Source organism: Terrapene carolina, unplaced genomic scaffold (genome assembly GCF_002925995.2).
Source record: "Terrapene carolina triunguis isolate 2854851 unplaced genomic scaffold, T_m_triunguis-2.0 Scaffold94, whole genome shotgun sequence".
NCBI classification, from domain to species: domain Eukaryota; kingdom Metazoa; phylum Chordata; order Testudines; family Emydidae; genus Terrapene; species Terrapene triunguis.
In genome coordinates, this window is record NW_020664445.1 from 264,036 (window position 1) to 277,012 (window position 12,977).

General features: G+C 47.0%; 1 protein-coding gene across 1 annotated transcript in view; it reads right to left on the minus strand.

Annotated features, from left to right (window-relative positions):
- The window catches only part of ABCA1 (ATP binding cassette subfamily A member 1), a 92,270-nt gene extending 81,269 nt beyond the window's left edge, over positions 1-11,001 (minus strand). Inside the window, exons 1-2 of the mRNA XM_024208018.3 lie at positions 10,866-11,001; positions 9,339-9,457 (exon numbers count right to left, since the gene is read on the minus strand). Coding sequence (XP_024063786.2) covers positions 9,339-9,457; positions 10,866-10,987 — 241 coding nt within the window. The 5' untranslated portion in view covers positions 10,988-11,001. The remainder of the gene's footprint in view (positions 1-9,338; positions 9,458-10,865) is intronic.
- Positions 11,002-12,977: the final 1,976 nt, after the last annotated feature.

A 12,977-nucleotide genomic window follows, 5' to 3' on the forward strand; every position in this document is an offset into this window, starting at 1 on the left:
CCCATTGCCCCAGGCCCCGTCTGCCACTACCTTATAATCCCCCCATCCGGGCTTAATTTGTTTTGGGGCTTGCTGAGAAAAGTAATATTGACAAACATGCAACTATCACTTTTCCCAGCAGACTTCCTAGCTAGCTGGGAGGCTGTGATAAGTGATACTTCCATGTTAGCTAATATCACTTATCACAGCCCTCTAGCTAGCTACTAAGTGTGCTGTGAAAAGTGATATGAATGCACATACAAATCTCTCTTTTCACAGCATTCTTTTTATTACTGAGTCTGCAAAAAAACCCCACATAAATAAATTACAATGATTTGGACGTGTATCTGTGCATATTTACACATATTTATAGGCATATTTGTTTTTCCTAAAGTTAATTAAGTATTTTAGTAAAAAGCTTCAGTGCAATCACCAGCAAGAGTTGGTGGCCACACTCTGGGGCCACCAAAGTTTCTTGTGAGGCTATGCTATTGCCATAATGTGATGTCGATTCAGTGTCTACTGAAGTCAATGCAAAGACTCCTCTGGCTTGCAGTGAATGCCAGACCAGATCCATGCTCTCAGCTGCACCAAACCTGCATAGGCAACATAGTTAAGCATGCCTGATGTTGAAACCTGTATAAAGGGGCTCTGATAAAATGGGCTGGTAGAGAGTGCTAAATTGGGATTTGCAAAGCAAAAAGGTGCAGCCCTTTTAATGTAAGTCAATTGAAGCATCAAATATCAGGGGGTAGCCGTGTTAGTCTGTATCCACAAAAACAACGAGGAGTCCGGTGGCACCTTAAAGACTAGCAGATTTATTTGGGCATAAGCTTTCATGGGTAAAAACCCACTTCTTCAGATGCATGGAGTGAAAGTTACAGATGATATAATTGAAGTGTGTGTTTCTGATGTTGTTTTAATGCAAATTTCATAATGTTACTTACTATTTTGTTTATAGATTTTTCAGTTATTTAATACTCTATGGATGGGCTCAGACAATCCTAAATGCAACTGCCCAGGCTCATGGAGGTCTGGGTAATTAGCATCATTGCTCTATTCCAACTCTATGTAGACAACCCTTGTTACACTTGTAAACAAAAAGTATGAATCAGTATATCCAATGTATCAATTAATTATAAATTCTACTGCAATTGGACCAGGGATAGCTCAGTGGTTTGAGCATTGGCCTGCTAAACCCAGGGTTGTGAGCTCAATCCTTGAGGGGGCCACTTAGGGATCTGGGGCAAAATCAGTACTTGGTCCTGCTAGTGAAGGCAGGGGGCTGGACTTGATGACTTTTCAAGGTCCTTTCCAGTTCTAGGAGATAGGATATCTCCATCATTTCATTTCAGGCATTATTGCAATACAAATAATTCACTATTTATATAATTATTTTCATTGCTAGATGATCATCAGTTTTGTAAGCCTAATCATTAGAATGCCTAAAGCTTTGTGTGTGTGTGTGGGTGGGTGGGTATTCTTCTTTAAATCCAAAGAAATATTAAACATTGGAAAAATTAGGGCAAGCATCTAGCCCACCAAAGGATATAACATCTCTCTGCTTTCATGCTCTCAGAAGGTGTGCAGTTCTGTTCTGTTTTCAAGTCTCATTGAATCCACCTGGTTTATCATTTAATTGCCTACTTATATACCTCTTCAATCAGTGCATTATTTAGAATTTGAAGTCATTCCATCTGTGGTGCCAAAGCAGAACCGAGACATGAACTACTCAGAAAAAGTAACAAGTCCCTCCACCCCCACATCAAGTGCTGGGATTGTGGCACATGGATATGGGACACTTGTTTTCTACCCTGAGAAAATAAACAACAAATAATAAGTTGTCTCTACTACAAACCAACCAGCCACTTGCCTCATCTCCATTTTTAATTCAAATTTACTGGCCCCATTTTATCAAGTTGTTGTAAAACTGGCCTGATGAGGTGAAGTTCTGAGCATCCCCATTGCCGGCTAGCATATGGGGATTGTGGGCACGCAGCACCTTGCAGGACTGAGCCTCGGATGCTGGGGGGGGGTTCTACGTTCAGGTGGCCAGCTTGCTTCCTGAGCCAGTGGAGGTTAGGCCCACCCTTGTTCTAACTCGGACCAGTTTTTGTGGGCTCTGGAAGGAGTCAGATCCAACCCTTCCCTTAGCCAGTGGGTCACCAAAAATGTGACCTCTGAAGCAAGTGGACAGAAGATGGAGAAAAGTGAGATGCTAGAGGAACCTCCACTTCCAAAAACAATCAAAAGCTGCTCTTTTGGGCAGTACTGAGACTACAGGAAGGCACTAACGTAGACCTCAGGAGACGTGGCTTCACTTTCTGCCTCTGCTACAGTCATACTGCGTGACCTAGGGCAAATCACTTCCTCTCTCTATGCTTTAGTTCTCCCCCTGCAAAATGAAGAAGATAGTATTGCCCTTGTCTATTTACATTTTAAGCACTTTGGGGTAGGGACTGTCACATGCAGCACCTCACACAATGGGGCACTGATCTCAGTAGAGGCCTCTATTATTACTAAGTAATGTTAATTGAGCAAGTGATTCCATATGGAAAGGGGAGGGCAAGACTTTAAGGGCAGTCCATGCTGAAACCTTGTCTGGCAAGTTGCAGCCCACAATGAAAGCCTGAGGTATACGTACATCTTGAGGGGGATATTTCTGTGGGTCTGTCTGGTTCATTGCCCTGTTGTTTTTTGTAAGAAGTGAACAGAATGCATAGTGACAAAGCAGACTGTCAGTCTGGTTTCCCTAGACCATGGAAGCCATGAGTTGACTATCAACTGCTGACTGATTTGCAGCTGTTGGTGATTGATGGCCCACTAGCTACCAGGGACTTTAAGCAGCAGTGCTTATAGCATTTGAAAGCCTTCTGTAGCATTCAACTTTGTAATGAGACAATGTATCTGTGCAAAGAGCTTTGGCTGGGCTGTAAAATAAAGCAGTGCTCTCTCCAGCGGATCACACTCGTTTCTCCCTTCCCCTGCAGCAGGGGGAGAGGGGAGGAGAGCTGCTTCCATAACTTCTGGAGAATGGGCCCAACCCTGTGAAGTGCTGAGTCCCTCCGCTCTCCCTGAGGACAAAAGGCATTCAGGCTGCAGCGTGCCTTGCAGTAGGTGCTCAGTACCTTCTAGGTTAAGTGCTAAAGCATGAGGCTGCATGCTCCAGTGGTAGCCCTGGTTCGGCTCATGCACAGGGCTGGCTTTAAGATGCAAGCAGGCCCACTTCAGTGACATTACTCACTCCCACCCCTAAAGCGAAGCACGTACTTAAAATGAACAGAACCGCAATGCTTAATTACTGTCGTTGGGAGCAACAGGACAACTCCCAGCAGTAAGCACTACCCCAGGAGCTGGGGTGGCAGGAATGGACCCGTGGACTAGGAGGAGAGAGACAGACTGATGGCAGCCAGTGGAAGGGCTCGGTTGCTCTAAATAAGTCTGGATTAAAAAAATCTGAGGGGAAGATGTGGACAGGGGAAAAGGAACAGAACGATCACAACCATTGGTAACTGGCCTTCCCCATCCCTCACTCTAGGGGCATCCCCCCCCCCCCCCCGCCCCCAGGACGAGCCCTGGACACGAAGGCTCTTTCAGATCAATGATGATATAACTGACCCACTTTGCTCACTTCTTGTGAGGTCCAAAGTCAAAGGACTCTGGCAAATGCTGACTCAATAGCTGATACAAGCTCCCGGATTTAGACAGACAGCATTAGCAATGCCAGAAAACACCCCAGGGTGCACTTCATAGAGCAAACAGAAAAGAGGCAGGGCTTCCTTTTTTTAAAAAAAACTGAAGGTTATTAAATGGATTTAGGGCCTACGCCAAAACCCAGCGGAGGCCAAGGCAAGCCCCTCTCCCGCCCCCCCCCGATTTCAATTGGCATTGCCTCGGACCATTTTTGGAGCGGGGAGGGGAATACAGAACTTTTAAATAATTAACTTTGTGTGGCCTGAGTGGGCAACAGGCCCAGCTACTCCTGATGCCTGAGAGCAGCCCTAGCCTTAAAGACAAAAGATCGGGCAGATTAAATAAGGTGCTGCTCCCGCCCCCCCACCCCAGCCCACACACACACACACACACACACACACACACACACACACACACTGAATTTAGAAGCTGGTGCTTCATTTGTTTATCGGGCAAGCTTTTGTTTCTCGCAGTCAGAGTACGACTCCCGGGCACAGAGCCCTTTACTCCCAACTCAGAGTGTCTTTTCAGCAAGATAAAGTTGAACAGCTGCTGATAAAGATGCAACAGCTACTAGAAGTGCACTGCCGAGCACCTGCTCTACGTGAAGGCGGCTGTGAGGCAGTGGCTGGGCCAATGGAGTCCTGCATATTGCTATGAGCTGAGAGGGGTCAGCCAGGGTCAGATGCAACCTCTGGACGCTGCCCTGCCTTTGGCTGGTGCAGACGCAGCTTGGGCTGAATGGAAGGGGCACAGCTGCACAAGAGGAGGAAAGCTGCCTGGATTATCGGTGGATATCTGACACCCAATGAAACACAGATGGCCTATGGGCTCTGGAAAGTGAGGACATGCTCTAGTCATGAGTGTGCGATAGCAAGGGAGCCCTGCTTGGCAAGCTGAATAGAACCAAAATGCCGTATAACCCTTTTCTGTATCTGCCTACTCCCTTCCCTTTAACCCTCTTGTCTATTTCCTAAGAACACCCCAAATCCTGCCAAGAACCAACAAAATGCCTTTACCAGGTCGAGGGCTTGATGCTCATATGTGAGATGCAACCAGCAGAGTGCCAGAATTTCTGCCGTTTAGTCAGTTAGGATTGGCCTGAGCTCTATAGGCAGCTCTCATTTGTCCTTCTCTCTGACAAGTTTCATGGCATAATGTAAAAATCTTTAATGAGCCTCTATGTTTTGCAGACAAGTGATAACCAACATCTCTTTGCGCTCCCCAGAGTCTTAGGTTTGGCTCCGTGCCAGCAGCTGAGCCAGGAAAAGAGAAGCATGAGGATGAATGGGCCACAGAAAACAGCTGCAAGTACTTTGAGCATTTGTTTCGATGCGCTGCAAGAGGGCCGAAGACAAGAGGGCCAGGTTTTGGCCTCAGCTACACCACTGTAAATCCTCCATAACTCCACTGACCTAAGTGGAGTTATGGTGTATTTACTTAAGTGTAACACGAGACAAACATCAAAATGATCCTGGAGAAACCACCACACAACACTCATGAGGACTGTTTTTCCTCTTCAGCCAGTAGTCAAAAATACCCCGTCACCCTGCCATGCCATTTCACAGCAGTGGCTCTCTCTTCTTTACACCAAGACAAGTAGATCTTGCTGACTTAAGGTGTGTGTGGGGGGGTTTCTTCTTTAGAAAACATCAACACAGAGAGGGAACATACCTATGGAGCCTGCTCCTCCTCTCTATTAGACTAAGCATACATTGAAGTCAATGGGGTTACAGTGGTATAAATCCAGTGCATGACAAAGCAGAGGAAAGCTGGTCCAGTTGTAAAACCCAGGTTCGGTTCCTTGGTCTGCCACAGATTTCCTGTATAATCTTGGGCATGTCACTTACTCTTTCTGCCTCAGTTCCCCAGCTGTAAAAGGGGGATATTACAATACTTCCTTATCTCACAGGCATGTTGTGTGGCTATTTAAGATTGTGTGGTGCTCACACACAACAGTACAGAGGGCCATGTTAGTACAAGAGATAGAGGCAGGTCCATAGTGATTATGTTTTAATTCAAGGGGCTGGAAGAAGAAAATAACCTTAAATAGTTCCTCATTTGGAGGGTGGGGGGTGAGGGGGAGTAGGGGATTTTTCCTGGATAAGCTGCGACCTCACCCCTTTCCTATAACTGACATAAAAACCTTTATGATGCACTATTGCCCCATACTAGGTATTTGTCCAACACCTCGCACAATGGGGCCCAGAGCTGGCTCAGGCCTTTAATTACTATGGTAAGTGTTAATCATTCATAATAAACGAGGACTAGTCAAAACGCTAAGTATTTTCATCTTTCTCCTAAAAGTTTGCATTTTTTCCAAATTTTTCATGGACATGTTCAATTTATACAAATATTTGTTTTGATTCAAATTTGTTTTAACTTCAGTTTTTAGGGTTTTCCCCCTTTCCCTTTTTTTTTTAAACTAGGAAAAAATAGGGAGAAACAGTGAACGGATCAAAAAGTGAAAAAATTCACTTTGATTTTAAAACAAATGTTTTATTTAGATGAAAAACCTCAAGGGTGAAAGTCTTCTGTATGTTTTCCATGCAAAAAGATCAGTTTTTCCACTAATAAAAGCTTTGAAATTTTTTGGTCAATAATAATAATTAATAATAAATAAAACTCCAACAAATTTCTAACAATAAGCTTTGATCAAAACAGAATCAGTGAACCCCATTAAAGAGGCCAATGGTGGGTGGCGGGGATTGGTAGGGCACCCACTAGATCTCTCATCCTCCTCTTGGTCCTGCAAGAAATGGTCATCCGTGTCAGAAAACTGAAAGATCTTTTATTGTATGTGGCTGGAGAAAGGGTCAGGCCGAGGAGGGGCTGACAGGGAACTTCCAGACTTGTTTTAATGAAGAGTTTGTAAGTGAGTGTAACATGGGAGGGACAATCGGGGTTTGTTCTCTCTGCCACACCAACAATAGAGGGTCTGTCATGTTCAAAACATTCAGAATCACGGCTAATCTGTTGGGTGTTTTACTTACACAGTTGAATTGGTTGATTTTTTTCCCCACTTAGTTTATTATAGAAAGAAGCGCTTTACTGTTCTTGCTCTGAGCTGTGTTTTTGCAATAAATTCACCAAGCATTATAATCACACAATATGAGCATCCTTGCTTTGACTTGTACTGACAGAGCTCCTCTATGTGAGCCACTCATGAGTATAACCCCTCCCTCTGGCCTTCCCAGCAGCCTCTAGTTCAGCGTTGTGGCTCTGATTAGATTTCTTTAAACGCCCAAACTGGATTCACATTGCAAGTTTCCCTACACAAAATATATCAAAGCACGCCCTCTGGGTATGGTTTTGGCAAGTACTGTTCTTCCCAGTTAGGACACTGCTTGCTTCTGCACCATCTGAAGGCAACAGGAGTTCAGTCATTGATTTTCAAGGGGGACAAGACATACCAGTAAAACGTAGACAAGATTTTTCCAAAATTTTATGTGCCTCAAATTTTCAGTGACCAACTTGAGACACCTTAAAAGGGGGCTGATGTTCACAAAGTGCTAAGCACTCACCCTCTGGAAAATCCAGCTCCGTTAAGGGGTCTCAAGTCAGGCACCCAAAAATGGAAGCATCCAAAAATCACTTTAGAAAGTCTCAGGCTTAGTTCCTCTCCAAGCACACGCACGTAGGACGAGGGCATAGACTCACTCTGCAGGAGGCATTGGGTAGTTGTCAAAAGCAGCTGTGTTGAACACACCTGGGGCATGAAGATTTGGGACCCCCTAGTTAGTGTGGCGGGGGTGGGAAGAAGCAAGGAGTGTGTGTTTCTCCTTCTGAGCAAGCAAATCAAGCTGCTTCCTTGTGCTCTAGAGACCCGGCGCCCAAAATCCACAAGACAATGACCCTATTGGTCAGCCCCCAAAGGAGAAACAAGGGGGAGCAGCCATTTAGGGCCCCTAGAAACCTGAGGCAGGGGCACCGAGCCTGACAGGGAGGGGTTTCAACAACTGGTGCCCCAAAGACAAAGGTAAAGCAAAAGGGTGCAGACAGGGCCTATGACAGAAGGGAAGGAAACAAGCTGGAAATGTTGTAGGCCTAGGCTGGTCTTTGTTGGTCTGCTTAGAGCCCAGAAGCTGCAGAGCCCTCATCTGGGGTATTTTGAATCTCTAAATGAACCTTGTGCACAGTTCTACTCTAGTCACCCGCCCCCGGATATATTAGTGGATATACCGAGTCCTAATACATACCCCCACCTGTCTGAGTGCTCAAGGATGTGAAATGAAGTAGAGACAAGCCCTGCTCCAAAGGGTATAGAGTCTAACTCTGACATGAGCTACTTGCAGTGCCTCAAGTTACGTCTTTGCAGGACTGGGGCCTAAACAAGAATCATGAACGGACACCGAATAGTGCGTGTAGGAGAAATGTCACAGTAATAAAATCATGCAGTTCCTCATTAAGACCCAGATTCTGCAAATTGAAATTGAAATTAATGGAGATATCCCATCTCCTAGAACTGGAAGGGACCTTGAAAGGTCATCGAGTCCAGCCCCCTGCATGTGCTTAACTTAACGCATCTACTTAAATCCCACTGACTTCAGAAGGGCTCCACACGTGTGCAGGAGCCTGGCTGTGCAGAGGCAGCTGAAGGATCAAGGCCTAGAGGCATGTCCACAACTTGATGCTTCCATTTGTTTTTAGAAGGTTACTTCTTTTTAAACAAACCCCCACCCCCCATCACCATTTCTAATAGGAGAGGCAGAACATAGGCAGTATATGAAAAATACCCTATAGGATAAATATTTATTCCTTTAAAAGGGAGTACACAACTCTTAATAAAGGCTGCCCAATTAGATGGCATTTACACTGACAAGAGGAAGGATGTTACTAGCCAGGGATGCGTGAAACTCTGGTTCAGTTCCCTGCTCTGCCATAGCCTTCTGTGTGACCCTGGGCAAGTCCCTTGACCTCTCTGTGCCTTGGTTCCCCATCTGAGAAAGGGGAAAATAGCACTTCCCTCCCCCATCAGTGTGTTGTGAGGATAAATATATGAAACACTATAAGGCATTCAGATACTACAGTAATGGAGGGCATACAAGTATGTAAGATTGATCAGTTTCCAAAACAAAATGCTGTCTAACTCCTTCTAGACTACATCATAATTAAGTGCCCTAAATATACATTAGAAGGAAAGTGGGGTAATTAATTTTAGATAATATTCTGCTTTGATTTAGCATGCTATGGCTCAGCTTCAGCTGTTTCACACCCATGTTCTTTTGTCTCTTTGATTTGTTGTTTGGTTTTTTCCCTGCCAGTGCCAGCTGTATTGAAAAAACGTGCTTTGCTATTTTGCCATTTGCCTTTGAAATCCCTAACAAAAACTTGTATTTTCCAAAAATGCATGCAACAGGCGACAACGTTGGCAATTTCTCAAATGAGGCTCACTTCAGCTCTCTGAGGACGGCAATTTTACATTAAAAAACAGCTGCTGCAGTTGGCTGCCGTAGGCCAGAAAGAAAGACCGAAAGAGCACAGAACACTGATCCTGGAGAAACATGTTTTTAGGGTGGGCTCTGATGAGCAAGGACAATGAACGTACACTATGCCCTTTCCACCCGTTGCAAAAATAAATAAAATACATTTTAAAAAGTGCCGACTAACAGCAGCAGCAAACTCTACTGACAAATGTACAAGGTTCTTTTTCCCCATTGAGTTACCTGAGCCAGAGTTCCCAAGCTTCTGCAGTTTTCCCAGGAGTTTCTGAGCATCCTTTAAGCTGCTGTCCTTCTGGCTGTACAAGAGTAACCTCTTGGCATCAGAGAACAAGCGGGAAATGCTGCAGGACAGGTATAAAAAAGCAAACAATGCAATCATTAGCCATGTGGTGCCGTCTGCACCAACTTCCACAGGCTCAGTTTTATGTCTGCATTTGTTTATATTCAAAGACAACCCTCTCCTGTACCGTGAAACCTTTGCTAAGTGACCTCCAGGGGCCAAAGTGAGGAAGCCTAAATAAAAATGGCCTTTAATGAAAGATTTAAAAAAAAAAAAAAAAAAAAACCCTGCACTAGGACCCTTCAAGTTATTTAAGATGAGGGGGATGTGAGGTGCTTCTGGTAGGTTTGTCTGTTTTTTCTGCTATGATAAAACACACAGCTGTTTGTAAACACACCTCGACAAATACATCCCCTTTTCTTTACAATTCTTTTCCAGGTAGACAAAGTCAACTGACCCTGAACTCCGATTGTTCTGCGATTATAGCCGTGGTCTTAGGGACAGATTGGGGCAGACCATCCCGTGGGCACAGTGAGATGGTAAGGGAAGGGCACAAGGATGCCAACCACAGCTGGAGTCCCTGCACTCAGGAGAGCACATCTGCCTTGGCATGTCATCCCACTGGGACCACTTGGACAAGGCTTCTCCATGGTGCCATATGCTGTGAATTTCCCCCACAGACTGGGGAGCCCAGGGAATACGGTGTATCTCTGAGAAGCAATGGTTCCCAGTGCTCCCCTGGGAGCAATGCAGAGTCACACCAACCCCTAACATAAGGCTGTACTCAAAAGCTATTCACGTTACATACACAGCACATCGTACGTATGATTGTGTATTTTCCTTGGTGACTAGCAGAAGGCGCACACTCCTCCGCCTCACTCACCCACTCATTGCTCAGGAGTCCTTAGTGGCCATTGTTCCAGACCACCACTATTGTTCCTGCCCTTACACGTACAAGATGCAACAGCTTTGGTGGGGTTTTTAGTGCCTTTGTTACAACTGGCCAGTGATTTATCTGTAGCAGGGAAATCAGGGGAAAGGCCACACCCTGTCCATAACCTGGCATCTCCCAAACTAAACAGCTGCTCAGTCAAGGAATAGGCCTGACTCGTCTCTCTATAGGCCAAATTCTACCTCTGTTTATAGTCATTCCTTACTCAGGCAAAACTCCTTATTTCACTGGGAGCTCTGCCCAAGTAAATACTGAGTGAGGAAGGCAGGATTTGCTCTTATACTGGGTTTGCACAATCATTTGCTATCTATAACATGACTTGCTGTGTACTGCAGCCATGGGTTCTTTGTATGGTTCCTTCAGAGTCCAGCTGCAGGAAAGCACCACCACAGAACACAGCACTTGGTGGTGACTGATGTAATCTAGCCCCCAGCTGCTATTCCCACAACTCTCAATTTACGCTTGACTGGCTGTCCCCTGAGAACGGTCACAAGGAAAAGCAAGATCTTGTACTTACATGGACCTGTTGAAGTTTCCGACGACACCTGGGGATTCCCCAGGCGTTGGGTAGCGGAAGCAAGGGTTGTTGGCATTACAGATAATCCCTTGGACCCAGGGCAAGGTTCCCGCTGAAGGCATGGCCTTGTTTGGAAAGTGACCTAGAACAGAGGGGCAAATGTTAGGAAAAGTTACATCTTTGTTCGCTGTAGTGACTCGGTGTGGCTCCCCTCCTGCCCAGCAGAGGGAGTGCCCTTACAGACACCCAAGTGGGCGGAGCCTCCGCCACCTGTTCCCACCCCCCAGAAGTCAAGGGGCGGGACAGGAAGTATAAAAGCCGGCCACCAGAGCTCAGTGAGGCCCCAGCCGCTGCAGGGAGCAGACGTGTGGCCAGGAGCTCACGGTCAGGAGACCTCTGAGGCCCGTGGCCGCTGCCCTAGCTGGCCGGAGCTGCCCCGAGCCCACTACGAGGAGGAGCCACCGGAGCCCGCCCACTCCCGTCGTTGGGAGGAGCCGGTGGAATTCCCCCACACCAACCCCGAAGGCGAGACGCCACCAGGGCCCCTCCGCCCCTGCTGTTACCCGGAGGAGCCGCCTGAGTCCACACCGGACTTCCCCGAGGAGCTGCCGGACCTGCCACCAAGCCCCGGCCGGGAGGAACCCATGCTGATGGACTGGACTAGGCCCGGTGCCACGGACGAGGTAGGCCCTGAGGGGGAACCTGGAAGTAGCCCGGGGGTAGCCGACCCCGGTCAGGCTGTAGACGCATATGAGCCGATGTCAGTGTGTTTCGGTCAGGACACCCCACTGACCCGCAGCGGCAGTGGCTGCTGCTAGGGCCCCGGGCTGGGATGCAGTGGAGTGGGTGGGCCTGCGTCCCCCCCTGCCACCCCGCTCACGGGTGGCAGGCTTCCCCCTCACCCAACGCTCAGGTATAGGGCTCTGGGCTTACCCTGACCCCTATACTGTTTGCTCAGCCCCTGCCTGAGAGCCTGAGCCTCTGAACTAACTGTTGTACTGTTGCTCAGCCCCTGCACCAAAGGGCCTGAGCTTCCCCAAACTGTTATATCGTTGCTCAGCCACTGCACCAAAGGGCCTGAGCTCCTTAACTGTTATATTGTGCGCAGCTCCTGTGCCAAAGGACCTGAGCCCGGACCCAGCGAATTGTACCACTGTCCCACCAGTAGTGAGTCGGTGTGGCTCCCCTCCTGCCCGGGAGGGTTGAGCCCCGGCACGAACCTTCTACACTTGCAAAATTGGAAATGTAGCCAGGAAATGGGAGAGATGTGACAGCGTAGGGTCCAATCCGTGCTCATTATGTACGGTAACCTCTTACTGAAGTCAACAATACATCAACCCCAAGCACTGAGAGATCAGGAGTCCAGCCCCCAAAACTTATGAGATTTTAAAAATAATAAATATGGGACTCCTTTTCTTTGCCTTCAGGTTTGAGCCTTTTGAGGGCGTTTGGGTTATGTTTTCAAGCTTGTCTCCCATAAGGGTTAGAAACTTCTTTTTTTGGATTGAAAGTGAAAATTCTCACTTAATCACAGGATTCCAGGAGCTGGGGCTTCCAGGGGGGGAAAAAACACCAAAAATTGTGACACACACTTAAAATAAATAAATAATCGAGACTTGGCAACACTGAATTGACAGGCGTTTGGAGTGAACAAGGAATGCAAGACCTGGCCCCGAATTTGGAGCTAAAATGTTCTCCAAATTCCCTCATCAATCCCTGGTTTCTCATGTCCTAGCAGATGGTTTAACACCGAGAGCAGTCTGAGAGCAAAGAAAAGCTCACAGGGTAAATTCTCCCTTCAGATGCATGGATGAAGGGAGCAGCTTCCCTTGCAGGCTTGAAAAGAGCAGCCACTGCTGCTGGCAGGCAGCCGGAAGGGGCGAGAAGCAAGGTCTGCACTTTGTGCAGGGGAAGGGAACAAAACCGCTCTCTTCCCCCGTTTCTGCCCCTTGGCAAAAGTAGGTTGTTGGGCTCTTCCCCATAGTAGGAACTAGAGGCAGACTAACTTCTTCAGGCTCCCCAGTCAGCCCTGGCTCCCTCCACCTTTCAAGTTGCCCCTGGGTCCCTCCTACCCCTTGTTCCTGCCATGTCTGAGGTAAAGGGCTGGTCTAC